General features: G+C 38.9%; 1 protein-coding gene across 6 annotated transcripts in view; it reads right to left on the bottom strand.

Moving 5' to 3' along the window:
* The window catches only part of LOC130365708 (signal-transducing adaptor protein 1-like), a 219,909-nt gene that overhangs the window by 51,372 nt on the left and 154,864 nt on the right, over positions 1-13,673 (bottom strand). For all 6 annotated transcript variants that reach the window (XR_008891898.1, XM_056568891.1, XM_056568889.1 and 3 more), the window contains 2 exons: positions 6,539-6,652; positions 5,707-5,763 (listed from right to left, as the gene is read on the bottom strand). Coding sequence is in view for 5 of the 6 variants with exons in the window: in XM_056568891.1 (XP_056424866.1) it covers positions 5,707-5,763; positions 6,539-6,652 (171 nt within the window). In the remaining variant the exon portion in view is untranslated. The remainder of the gene's footprint in view (positions 1-5,706; positions 5,764-6,538; positions 6,653-13,673) is intronic.

Here is a 13,673-nt window from a genome sequence, read left to right as displayed (position 1 = left end):
TATATTTCAACTTTACTTCGCATCTGATGGTTCTTCGAGTTCAAGTTTGTTCTACAGTTCTTCTCCTATTCGGATTAACTTTTTATCTATATTGTTAATGAGCTTCCAGCTTACCTGCTTCCTGAGAAGAATGGAATGACTTCCTCTTCAACTTTCATTGTAGTTAATATATGACTCAGACTTTTTCTTCTTTTTTTATTTTACATGTTTTATTATTTATTATTTTACCATCAAAGAAAGAAGACTATTTCTGTTATTCTGGACTTTATATAACCTAGCCTATGCTCTGATTGGCTAATGTCATTACAGCATATTTGGTTGTCTATACACCTGTGTTCCTATATACCCAAGTTTTTTCTGTTCTTTATTGTACAAAAAGGTTTCTCTATTTTGCTGCTAGGCTTTACAGTAAAGAAGGAAATGCAATATAATGCTCGCCTCCTGACTGTCATAAAATCTATATTTTCCGTCACATAGGATAGAAAAATCTCCAATTGCTCTCAATAAATTCATTGAAACCTAAAGGTTGCAAAGTGCGTAATTTATAAATCCAAAAGTTGTTTGAGAACGTTGAACCGCTGCGGAATGTCTTTGTCAATGTGTTTGATGGCTGTTATTTTAAACTCTGTAAAATTGCCATCATGATGTGTAGATGCATGGCGAGATAAGCTGTGCAATTGATATTTGAGCATCACATTACTACGGTGTTTATTAATGCGGTTTCTTAAACATTGTGTTGTGTGGCCTATATATTGTAGGCCTCACGTGCACTGTAGGAAAGGAAAGGTTCGCTGTAGGAAAGGATCATTCAAGAGAATATTCCAATATTTGGCTAATATGGATTTAATATCATTATTGTTATTAGAATAGGTAGTAATAAAGTTGCAACATCTTGTATCTTGAGATAATTCAGCTATAGGAGTTTTCTCAGTGGCTTTAGACAGGCATTCCAATTGTGTGAGTTTATTGGCATGAGTTTTTGCAGAGGTAATAACTTGCTTGGGATATTTTTTGGCCTGAAATCTGCTAGTGAGTAGTCTACTTTGTTAACATAATCTGATTCTTAGGTGCAGTTGTGACAAATTCTCTTGAATTGACTGTAGGGTACATTGAGCAGCCATTTTTTTTATAATGGCAGCTCCTGAAATCTGAGCAACTATTACTGTCAACCTTTTTAAAAAAAAGTTTTGGTATTCAGTTGGTTATCGTCTATGTGAAAAACAAAACATCAAAAAATTAGGCATTATTAGTATATACATTATGTGTGAAGTTAAGGCCCCATTCGTTGGTGTTAAGAACATTTTAAAATTCTATGAGCTCAGAGGATGATCAGTCACATATAATAAAATGTTGTCAATGTAGTGTTTATGTATGTTAAAGTTAAAGTATTGTGTCTTCAAAGCGTCCAACATAATTGCGAAACTCGGCGCGAAGATTGTACCCATCGCGGTACCCCTTTGCTGTATTTAAATTAAAAACAAGAAATAATTATAAGGTTAAAATGAATTTGATTCCTTTTAATATAAAGTCTCTTTGTTCTGCGGGTATAGGGTCATCGTTATTTAGATAAAATGACATGGCATTTAGACCTAGTTGATGATCCATGATCATGTATAAGGATGAAAGATCCATTGTTACAAAGATAAAGTGCCTTTCCCATTTTAATTGTAGGATAGAGGAAATCTGTTGTATCTTTCAGATAAGATTCCAGGGTGATTACATACCTATGGAAAATAATGTCTATGTAATGGGATAATGTTGCAGCAATGGAATTGATGCCTGATATGATCGGCCTTCCTGGGGGGGGGGGGGTGACAGGGCCTTTATGTACCTTGGAGAGGTAGTAAAAGATGGGGAGGGCAGGTTCTGCAATCAGAATGTATTCCATTTCTTGTTTTGTTAGAGCGCTCTTATCATAAATGGTAGTAACCAAACATTTTAATTAGTTAGCAAATTTGCTGGTAGGGTTAAAAGATAATAGTTTATAAAAAATAGTGTCCAATAGTTGTCTTAGTGCTACTGTGATGTAGTCTAAAATAATGATTCCACCCCCTTTATCGGCAGCTTTAATTACTATATTGTCGTTCGTTGCCTTAATCCAATAAACTTGAACTTTAATTCACTTCCATGAGTTGGTGGTGACACTCTCCTTTGGACACCTGAGCGCCTGCGCACAGGTCATCTTCTCCGCACCTTATGCAGCTCAAATGCTGTTTAAAGGCATTTCATTGTGACTTTTGCTTTAAAAGATTTTTCAAAAAGAACATGCCAAGTAATTTCAGTTGATAGTAAGCAGTGGTCAGCAATCTATAATGTGCGACTTGAGTTTGTTGCATTTTTTGTCGCAACTGCACTAACTGAGGCGCAAATCTACACCATACCTGACATGGCTTACAAAAGTAACTGCAAACAGCATTATTAAAAAGTTGCACATTTTGTCGCACTGGTTAAAAAGTTGCACAAAAGTTGCGCCAGATTTATCACAGTTCCTGCCCCTGTAATATGTTTTGTGGAGATACACAGTTTCCACCACACAAATTAATAGGGTAAAAAGACATGCACCTACACCATGAATTCTCCCCATTGTGTTTATTGCAGCGGTGCCGTTCCTCTACAATGTGGTTACCATCGGCCCTTCACCTGGATGAGCAATTGAACCCAACCCAATTTCACCAATTTAGGGGAATGTAAAGTCACCCACATTATGGTGTTATTGCAATACCAAGACAGCAGTGGAATATCTTGGTAAACTTTGTTATTGTGACTTATGGAGAATCATTTTCTCCCATGCCTTAACCTATTAAGGACCCATGACGTACCGGTACGTCATGAGTCCGCTCCCGTTCCATAAAGCGTTGCCACGCCGTGGCCCGGCCTCTAACAACGGGCAGGACCCGTGGCTAATAGCGCGCGGCACTGATCATGGTGCCACACACTATTAACTCTTTAGACACGGTGTTCAAAGTTGAACGCTGCATCTAAAGTGAAAGTAAATCATTGCTGGTTAGCTCAGGGCGCTGTTCGGGATGTCCGCAGCGCAATTGCGGTGTCCCAAACAGCTGTAAGACAGCAGGAGGGTCCCTTACCTTGCTTCCTGGTGTCCGATCGCCGAATGACTGCTCAGTGCCTGAGATCCAGGCATGAGCAGTCAAGCAGCAAAATCAATGATCAATGGTTTCCTATGAAAAACCATTGATCAATGTAAAAGATCAGTGTGTGCAGTGTTATAGCCCCCTATGGGAGCTATAACACTGCAAAAAAAAAGGGAAAAAAAAAGATCATTTAACCCCTTCCCTAATAAAAGTTTGAATCACTCCCATTTTCCCATTTAAAAAAAAAATAGTGTAAATAAAAATAAACATATGTGGTATCGCCATGTGCGGAAATGTCCAAATTATAAAAATATATTGTTAATTAAACCGCACGGTCAATGGCGTATGCGCAAAAAAATTCAAAATTCCAAAATAGTGTATTTTTGGTCACTTTTTATATCATGAAAAAATGAATAAAAAGCGATCAATAAGTCCCATCAATACAAATATGATACCACTAAAAACTTCAGATCACAGCGCAAAAAATTAGCCCCCATACCGCCCATGTGCGGAAAAATAAAAAATGTATAGTGGACTGAAGATGACAATTTTAAACGTATAAATTTTCCTGCATGTAGTTATGATTTTTTCCAGAAGTACGACAAAATCAAACCTATATAAGTAGGGTATCATTTTAATCGTATGGACCTACAGAATAAAAATACCGTGTCATTTTTACCGAAAAATGTACTGTGTAGAAACGGAAGCCCCCAAAATTTACAAAATGGCGTTTGTTTTCAATTAAGTCTTACAATGATTTTTTTTCCATTTCGCCGTCGGTTTTTGGGTAAAATGACTGACGTCATTACAAAGTAGAATAAGTGGCACAAAAAATAAGCCATCATATGGATTTTTAGGTGCAAAATTGAAAGAGTTATGATTTTTTAAAGGTAAGGAAGAAATAACGAAAATGCAGGGGTACTCTGCCCCTAGACATCTTATCCCCTATCCACAGGATAGGGGATAAGATGTCTGACCCCCATGATCTCGGCTGAGGCACCCCAGACATCCGGTGCACAGAGCGAACTACGCTCCGTGCCGGGTGACTGGCGATGCGGGGTGGAGGCTCGTGGCATCATGGTCACGCCCCGTTCATGATGTCACGGCCATGCCCCCTCAATGCAAGTCTACGGCCGTCACTCTAAACGAATGCTGGGTGCAGCAGGGAGATCGTGGGGGTCCTCAGCGGCGGGAACACGGCGATCAGATATCTTATCCTCTATCCTTTGGATAGGGGATAAGATATCTAGGGGCGGAGTACCTTTAACCCCTTAACGATGAAGGACATAAATGTACGTCCTTGTGATGCGGTACTTAACGCACCAGGACGTACATTTACGTCCTAATCATAACCGCGGGCATCGGAGCGATGCCTGGATCATGCGCGGCAGGTCCCGGCTGTTGATCGCAGCCAGGTACCCGCCGGTAATGGCGGACACCCGCGATCCCACGGATATCCGCCATTAACCCCTCAGATGCCGTGATCAATACAGATCACGGCATCTGCAGCATCGCGGTCACTTAAATGGATGATCGGATCGCCCGCGGCACGGCAGACGGAGGTCCCCTCACCTGCCTCCGCTGCCTTCCGGGAGTCTTATGCTCTGATCTGCCTTCCCGGAGACCAGAGCAGAAGATGACCGATAACCCTGATCAGTGCTATGTCCTATAACAGGATTAGCAATTGAATGATTGCTTTAAATAGTCCCCTATGGGGACTATTAAAGTGTAAAAATAAAAGTAAAAAAATTAAGTAAAAAAAAATTGAAAAACCTCCTCCCCCAATAAAAACGTAAATTGCCCCATTTTCCCTATTTCACCCCCAAAAAGTGTTAAATTTTTTTTATATACATATTTGGTATCACCGCGTGCGTAAATATCTGAACTATTAAAATAAAATGTTAATGATACCGTGAACAGCGTGAACGTAAAAAAAAAAGTCCAAAATAGCTGCTTTTTTTAATAACATTTTATTCCCAAAAAAATTTATAAAAAGTTTATTAAAAGTTTTATATAAGCAAATATGGTATTAATAAAAAAGTACAGCACAAAAAATGAGCCCTCATACCGCTGCTCATACGGAAAAATGAAAAAGTTATAGGTCTTCAAAATAGGGGGATCTAAAACGTACTTATTTTGTTAAAAAGTTTGTGATTTTTTTAAGCGCAACAGTAATAGAAAAGTATGTTATCATGGGTATCATGTTAATCGTATTGACCCAAAGAATAAAGAACACATGTCACTTTTACCGTAAATTGTACGGCGTGAAAACAAAACCTTCCAAAAGTAGCAAAATTGCGTTTTTTTTTTTAAAAATTCCCCACACAAATAGTATTTTTTTGGTTGCGCCATACACTTTATGGTAAAGTGAGTGATGGCATTACAACGGACAAATGGTCGCGCAAAAAACAAGCCCTCATACTAGTCTGTGGATGAAAATATAAAAGAGTTATGATTTTTTGAAGGCGAGGAGGAAAAAATGAAAACGTAAAAATAAAATGTTCTGTGTCCTTAAGGCCCAAATGGGCTGCGTCCTTAAGGGGTTAAATTAGTTTAGTACATTTACATGGACAACATAGAAAAATACATGTTCATCTAATTATTTATTGTGTACCTGAGACACAGTCAGAATAAAGCCTTTCCATTCTTCAGCATCTTCTGCAGTTTCAGTCTGTAAGATCAATCATAACATATATTACTCATGCTAAACTCATGTACATTTATTTCTGTGATTTCTACTCTGTCTGATAAAATGTGAACCCTTTCACTGGATGGAAAACTCTCAACAGGACAATTTTACAACAAAATCCATTTTGAAGGCGATTTTTTAAAGGCAAAGTACAAGCACAGCAAACCTTGACAATTTTACTGTATAGCAGTGGTCTCTAACCGTGGCCCTTCAGATGTTGGAAAACATCAACTCCCATCATGCCCGGACAGCCAACGGCTGTCTGGGCATGCTGGGATTTGAAGTTTTGCAAAGTCTGGCGGGCCACAGTATGGGGCCACTGCTGTATAGGCTGTTTTATTATTATTATTTGACAGTTATTTATGTTTTATATAAAATGCCATAAAATTCCATACTAGGGATGAACAAGTTATAGCAAATTGCAGTGAAAGTTTACTTGCGCTTGGTAACCGGGCTCTATACAGTAACAATGTGCAACAATTGAAGGCTTGATTTTTAAATTCTAAATATAAATGATAATAAGAATTTGTGTCATGCTGATAATGTTAAATGAATTATTTAGGTATGACAATTGTCTAAATGTTACATAACACAGGCAAGACATTATAGAGCAAAATAAAAAAAAGTGCAATGAAGAATAACGCTTATGTTTTGGGCAATGCAGGGAAATAAAAGACTAATTCTGTAGGAGATGAATCGGTAAACACACTTGTATTTATTTGCCAAATACAGAAGGCTGTTACGCTATGTACCTTACCTTTATGTACACTTCCTCATTCGGTAACTGCAGTATAACTTCTGTCCATTGTTTCTGGTTGGAATATTTGTCTGTTGCCGAGGACAAATACTGCAGGTCTATGCTCCCAGTAAACTGTTAAGGAAAAGCAATACATATGACATACACAGTGAAACCTCTTTGAGCAGAACTACTAAATGTACACAAAGTGCTCTTTTATGAGGGTGGTCCTCTCAAAGAAAAAAAATATACAGAATGTGGATTCAATTGTCTCATGAAGTGAGAGAGCAGGTACAGCACACAAATAGAAATATTAATAAAATAGCAAGGCAATCATGTTTTTTATTATGTGTTAAAGTACTGGCTGCCAGCATGGTTCATCTTTTCATTTACAGTCCCCAGCACAACTCCCCATCTCATTCCTTGTCCCCAACAAGGCTGTCAATCTCATTCCTGGTCCTAGCCTGGCTCATTCCAAGTTTACAAAATAGATCCCAAATATTATTCCTTGTCCAGAGCATGGCTTTTAATTGTATTCCTGTCCCAGCATTGCTACCCTTATCGTTCCTATCCTACAGCATGGCTCCCCATCTCATTCTGTGTCCCCAACTCATGCCTAGTCGACAGAATCGCTCCTCTTTTTATTCCTAGCCGACAGCATGGCCCCCTCTAATTCATGGTCCCTGGCATGGCCCTATTTCATTTGTGGTCCTCTCCCTTGCTTTCTATCTTATTTCTTGTCTCCAGCATCACTCACGATTCTATTTCTTTTCCTTACCATCTTATTCCTGGTCTCTAGCATTGCTCTCTCTCTCATTCCTGATCCACAACATGGCTTCTCATTTCATTTCAATTCTAAGCATAGCACTTCATCTCATTACCGTTCCTTAGATGACTCTCATCAACATGGCTTCCCAATTCATTTTGAGTCCCCAGAATTTCTTGCCATCTCAGTCCTGGTGCCCAGCATGGTTTCTTACTTCATTCTGGTACACAGAATGGCTCCCCATCTCACTCCTAGGCCTCAGCATGGCTCCCCTCTAATTCCTAGTCCCCACATCTTATCTTTGTCCTTATGCATGGGTTTTCATCTGAATTATAGTCCCATAATGGTTCCCCTCTCAAGATTGGTCTGCAGCATGGCTCCCCATCTCATTCCTGGTACCCAGCATGGATGCTTACCCTATTGTGTGTCCATATCATGACTTTCCAGCTTATTTCTAGCCCCACTCCTTTTTCTGGCCCCTCAGCATGGCTCCCCATCTCCCCCTGATCCCAGCATGCCCCCCCTCTCATTCCAGGCCCCCTTGCATGGCTTTCCTTCTCATTCCTGATGCCAAGTATGGATCCCCTCCCCATTACAGCATTGTGTGGGCTGCACTATACCCATCTGGCAGTCTCCCACTTGCTGGCTCCTATGCAGTGACACTCTCCTTTGACAGCCTTTCAGAATCTCCTCCTCTTTCTTCTGCAGATAAGTTAAAGAACATATAATTGCAATGGGTATTCTATTAAAAGGATTTTCAGCTGAAAAATCTGCTTAAAAAAAGTGGCCTTTGGTCGGATAGGGTGGTGGTCTGCTTACAGAGAGGCAGCTTCTATAGACTATAGGGGAAGATGGATTGGTCAAAGAAGAAAGTGTTCTAGATGGGGGGGGCTTTGTCTTCTTATAACTTAACTTGGGTAGCATATAATGTATAGTATAGGCTACAGGAGGCAAAACAAGGAAAAATAGCTTCTACAATAACAATAGCTTCTGGAGTCTTAACCATTCCCTCCCATCTCTAAAACTTTATTCGAGCTGCACTATTTATCTGAAATACAATACCTCAAACCCTCAGATTTATACCCAATATACACAGTTTTAAACGTTTTTCAAGCAGGCCTATAACATTCCTTAATTGGTCTCCCCTACTATAACATTTTCCTTTTTTGTGACCTCAAAAGTGCCACATTTGTCACCCTCCCATGCTCTATGCTCTTTAGACATTCTAAATTTAGTTGGTGACTGGTTCACTCCCCTTTATGTGACCTACCGTATTTTTAAAACAATGTTTGTCCATTGTATAAATAATGCACTTTTTACCTTTTTCCTCAACCCTATTCCTTATACATTGTACAGGGCACTCACTCCTCATGGTTGCATTTTTGGTGCGAAATATTGTAATGTCTAAAACTTGTCTTTATTTGTACCCACAAAATGGTAATGTTAAGTGCTGTGGGATCTGTTGGTGCTATATAAATACATATTATTGTTATTATCATATGATTATTTTTATTATTAGACGGGCTCACTGCAGGTAGACAACAAGCACCAAAGATGTGGTCATCTGATGAATAAATGTTTGTTTATTCATCGGCTGATCGCTGTCCCTTTTACGCAGGCTTGGGTATAAGTGTGTTCTACCTATATTGCTCCTATTATGCAATTAGCTCAGTTATCTTTTCCCAAAAGGTCAATTACCAAGTTTAAGAAAGGCTTATTGCACCATTTCTTACATATTGTTAGAAAGGTAATACTGCATTGCTGGAAATTATTATAATCACCTTCAACTAGAAAATTATACGTATTGAACAACTTGATGAAGTGATGAACTACAAATGGCATCACTCAGACTTAGTATCATTAGATGGCCTTTAGGGATTCAGGTGAAATGATGAAATTAGTGTCTGTTAACTGGAATTAGACCAGTCCTTTTGAGTTTGAAGAACACATAGCTATTTTTGCCTATTATCTTTTATTCATCGTCAGCATGGGAATCCCTATAGGAGCTGTCTGTACTGTCACAAAGATTTTGTCAAGTGCAATATGTATGGAAATATTCTTAATACTTATGATATCTAATGGAGCATGCCCCAATTATTTTTCTGTTGGAAACCTCAGAATACCTCTGGATGAATAGCGACATACTTAGATACAGTAATGCTCCCAAGGACTTTTATAGGGGACCTTTTTTGGTTCCATACAAAATGACATAATATGGCCTGTCTTGCTGCTTCTGCAGCAGCGCCATTGGCACCAATTATCTCTATATAATCATCAGGGTTCAGAATAATATGTGAATATAAATACTATTTATAGACATGTCAGTAAAAAGCTGATTTAATAAACAGTATGTCTAGTAAAGGTTAAACCAAAAATGTTGTTATATAATTCCTGGGCTTGGTTACATCAAAGCCTATCCTACTAAACCTGTTGGACTCTATTTGAGTAGTTTGTTCCCGCAGGGCTGTAAACAATCTATATCTTAAGTATCATGATGTAAGTTTCTGCTTTTTATTTCCTAAAGTTGTGTTCTACAGAAACCCTTTTCAAATAAGTCACTAAAAAGATGCATACACGATCGATGTATGTCCGGCTCTCCCAGAGAGATGCATGGAGAGGCATGTCAGCCACCACTCCATGCCATGGTTGACACTGCCCCGTGCACAGAGAGGTGAGAGAGTAGAGAACCAGGGCAGAGGCAGCAGATTGGGGGTGTCGGCCACCGTGATCAGACACTTATTCCCTATCCTGTTGAGAAGGGATAAGTTGTTAAGTACTGGAGTTCCCCTTTACACAAGGTGATTATCGGACAAAAAGGCTGATATTACCCTTTTTTAACAGTCCCTGCGATCAGAAAAGTTTTATCAGGTTTAAAATAGCATAATGTAATAGTGTCCTTAAATTTGCTGCTCTCATCAGGCACGTTATTGCCCATGTAATACTACCCTTATTTTCAGCTATCAGACAATTTGAATTGGTTGGTCTTAGAAAAAAAAAAACAAAACCAACATTACAGTCAGCCAAATGTAACTTGATATTGCATATTTAATGTTAGTTTTGGAATATGAAAAAGGTTGGATATAAATATTACTTTTACAATTCCAGATCATTTTTTGTTGGTTGATTTGGAGGGTTGTTCAATAACACAGTTGTCTAAACATCAGAATACTAATCTATTTCTGTCATTAGAAGTTTCTTTATACTGCAATTGACTTGTTTGACTCGTCACTAGGCTTATTTAAATAAACTTTCATTGGTGGCAGTATTATAGGGGTTAAACAGTATTACAGGATGAAGAAAAACATGGATGGTTTTCTCCAGAAATATTGCAACAGGTGTGTGTGCATGCGCAGGTGCCGTATTCCCTTCATCTAAGTAAAGCTGAAGCTGCAATACCAGACAAAGCCTATGGACTGGTGTGGAGCTGTTTTTAAAAGAAAGCAGTCATGTTTTTCTTATTTGTAAAACCAGTCATGTAAATTACATCCCCCTAAGTAAGATTATCACAAAACTTTGGCTGCTGCTCTAAATGCTGATTTATTAATAAATTACGATTTAATTTTTTTTTTTATTATATTAACATTGCTCTTTACTTTTCAGTTGAACAACTTCTTCATGGAGAGCATTAGGCTTTATTTAGAAAAAAAAATGATGAAACCAGTTCAAAATAGCTTCCATGTTTTATCTAACTGTAGACTTTGGAACCTTTCACTTGCTTCCCCTTTCTATATCTTGATATATATGGTATGGTATGCTCTTATATACAGAGGACATACTTTTAAACATCTAATGTAACACTGACGATCAAATCATCCATAATTTTAAAGGGGTACTCTACTGGAAAACATTTTCTTTTAAATCAACTGGTGCCAGGAAGTTAAACAGATTTGTAAATTACTTCTATAAAAAAATCTTAATCCAGTACTTCCAGTACTTATCAGCTGCTGTTATGATCCACAGAAGTTCTTTTTTTTTTTCCTTTTTGCCTGACCACAGTGCACTCTGCTGACACCTCTGTTCATTTTAGTAACTGCAGTAATCCCTATAGAAAACCTTTCCTGCTCTGGACAGTTCCTAAAATGGACAGAGGTGTCAATAGAGAGCACTGTGGTTGGGCAAAAAGGCAATTCGAAAAGAAATGAACTTCCTATGGATCATAACAGCAGTTGATAAGTACTGGAAGGATTAAGATTTTTTAATAGTAATTTACAAATCTGTTTTCCAGTGGAGTACTCCTTTAAGCATAGGTTTGGTCAACAAGACCTAATACATCCAGGCAGTGATGTCATATGAACAGTGAATTCATTCTCAGAGAAAATTGTCTTGTTAAATGGCAGATTCACGTTACTTTCTCTCTTCATGATCAGTACAGGAAGGACAGGAAAAGAAAACTGAACTCAATTAAGGCTGGGTTCACACTACATTTTTGCCATACTGTTTTCAATCCGTTTTTCTAAAGAAAACCGTATGGCAAAAAAACGGATGGAACAGTATGGAAAAAAGTAAACCGTATGCGTTTTTAAACAGTATACTGTTTTTAAAAGTGCATACAGTTCCGTCAGTTTTTATAAAAAAAAAAAACATACGTTTTTGAAAATTTTGTCCATTTTTAATGGGAGGGGTCTTGGGTGGGGACTTTAGGATTCAAATGCGCATGTGCAAAGTAAAAACGTATACGTTTTTCCCGTATGGAACCGTATACATGTGCGTTTCCCATTGACGTCCATGTTAAAAAAAACGTATGCGGTTGCAGTACGGTTTTTAAACAGGAGACAAAATCGTGGTCAACCACGGTTTTGACTCCGGTTTAAAAACCGTACTGCAACCGCATAGTTTTTTTTTTTAACATGGACGTCAATGGGAAACGCACATGTATACGGTTCCATGCGGGAAAAACGCATATGTTTTTACTTTGTACATGCGCATCTGAATCCTAAAGTCCCCACTCAAGACCCCTCCCATTAAAAATGGACAAAATTTTCTAAAACGTATGGTTTTTTTTAAAATAAAAACTGGCGGAACTGTATGCACTTTTAAAAACTGTTTAAAAACGCATACGGTTTACTTTTTCCCATACTGTTCCATCCGTTTTTCTTTAGAAAAAACGGATTGAAAACAGTATGGCAAAAACGTAGTGTGAACCCAGCCTAACCTATGCTAAGGCTGGGTTCACACTACATTTTTGCCATACTGTTTTCAATCCGTTTTTCTAAAGAAACCTGTATGGCAAAAAAACGGATGGAACAGTATGGAAAAAAGTAACCGTATGCGTTTTTAAACAGTATACTTTTTTTTTAAAGTGCATACAGTTCCGTCAGTTTTTATAGAAAAAAAAAACATAAGTTTTGGAAAATGTTGTCAATTTTTAATGGGAGGGGTCTTGGGTGGGGACTTTAGGATTCAAATGCGCATGTGCAAAGTAAAAACGTATAAGATTTTCCCGTATTGAACCGTATACACGTGCGTTTCCCATTGAGGTCCATGTTAAAAAAAACATATGCGGTTGCAGTACGGTTTTTAAACCGGAGTCAAAACCGTGGTTGACCAAACCAAAAATAGACAAAATTTTCAAAAACGTATGGGTTTTTTTTCTATAAAAACTGACGGAACTGTATGCACTTTTAAAAACAGTATGCTGTTTAAAACACATACGGTTTACTTTTTTCCATACTGTTCCATCCGTTTTTTTGCCATACGGTTTTCTTTAGAAAAACGTATTGAAAACAGTATGGCAAAAACGTAGTGTCAACCATGCCTTATCTAGACATTTAGGTTTCTGTCACAGGCCATGGCACAAATGGAATTTGTACAGAAGAATAATACCTATATTTCAAGGATATTATACTTAACCACTTAAGGCCTTGACGTCCTGGTACTTAAGGACCCAGGAGGTATCCATACGCCCGTGGGAATTTCGCCGGGCGGGGACCGGACCGAGCGACCAGGCACCCTGTGCAAATGCCCAGGGGGGTCATCAGAGGCGACGACCAATAGCAGATCGGGGGCGGGGGGGGGGGGGTTAACTTTCGTTTTCCCCGTCCTGCCCACCCACAATAGGCGGGGCAGAACGGGGAAACGAAGGGGACCGAGCGCCGACGTCCACTTACTGATCCGGAGGCTGCGGCGACGGTGATCGGCGGGCGGCGTGATGTGCGTCAGAAGAGGACGGCTCCCGGGATCCTACGGAAGCCGGTAAGTTGATCTGGAGGGCTACAGTCTGAGACTGTGGTCTCTAAACTCTAGCCCTCCAGATGTTGCAAAACTACAACTCCCAGCATGCCCTCACAGCTGTTTGTGCATGCTGGAATATGTAGTTTTGCAACAGCTGGAGGGCTGCAGTTTGAGACCACTATACAGTGGTCTCTAAACTATATCCCTCCAGATCTTGCA

This window comes from Hyla sarda, chromosome 1, assembly GCF_029499605.1.
Source record: "Hyla sarda isolate aHylSar1 chromosome 1, aHylSar1.hap1, whole genome shotgun sequence".
NCBI lineage: Eukaryota > Metazoa > Chordata > Amphibia > Anura > Hylidae > Hyla > Hyla sarda.
The sequence above is the reverse complement of the archived record's forward strand: the minus strand, read 5'-3'. Positions and strand labels throughout refer to the sequence as shown.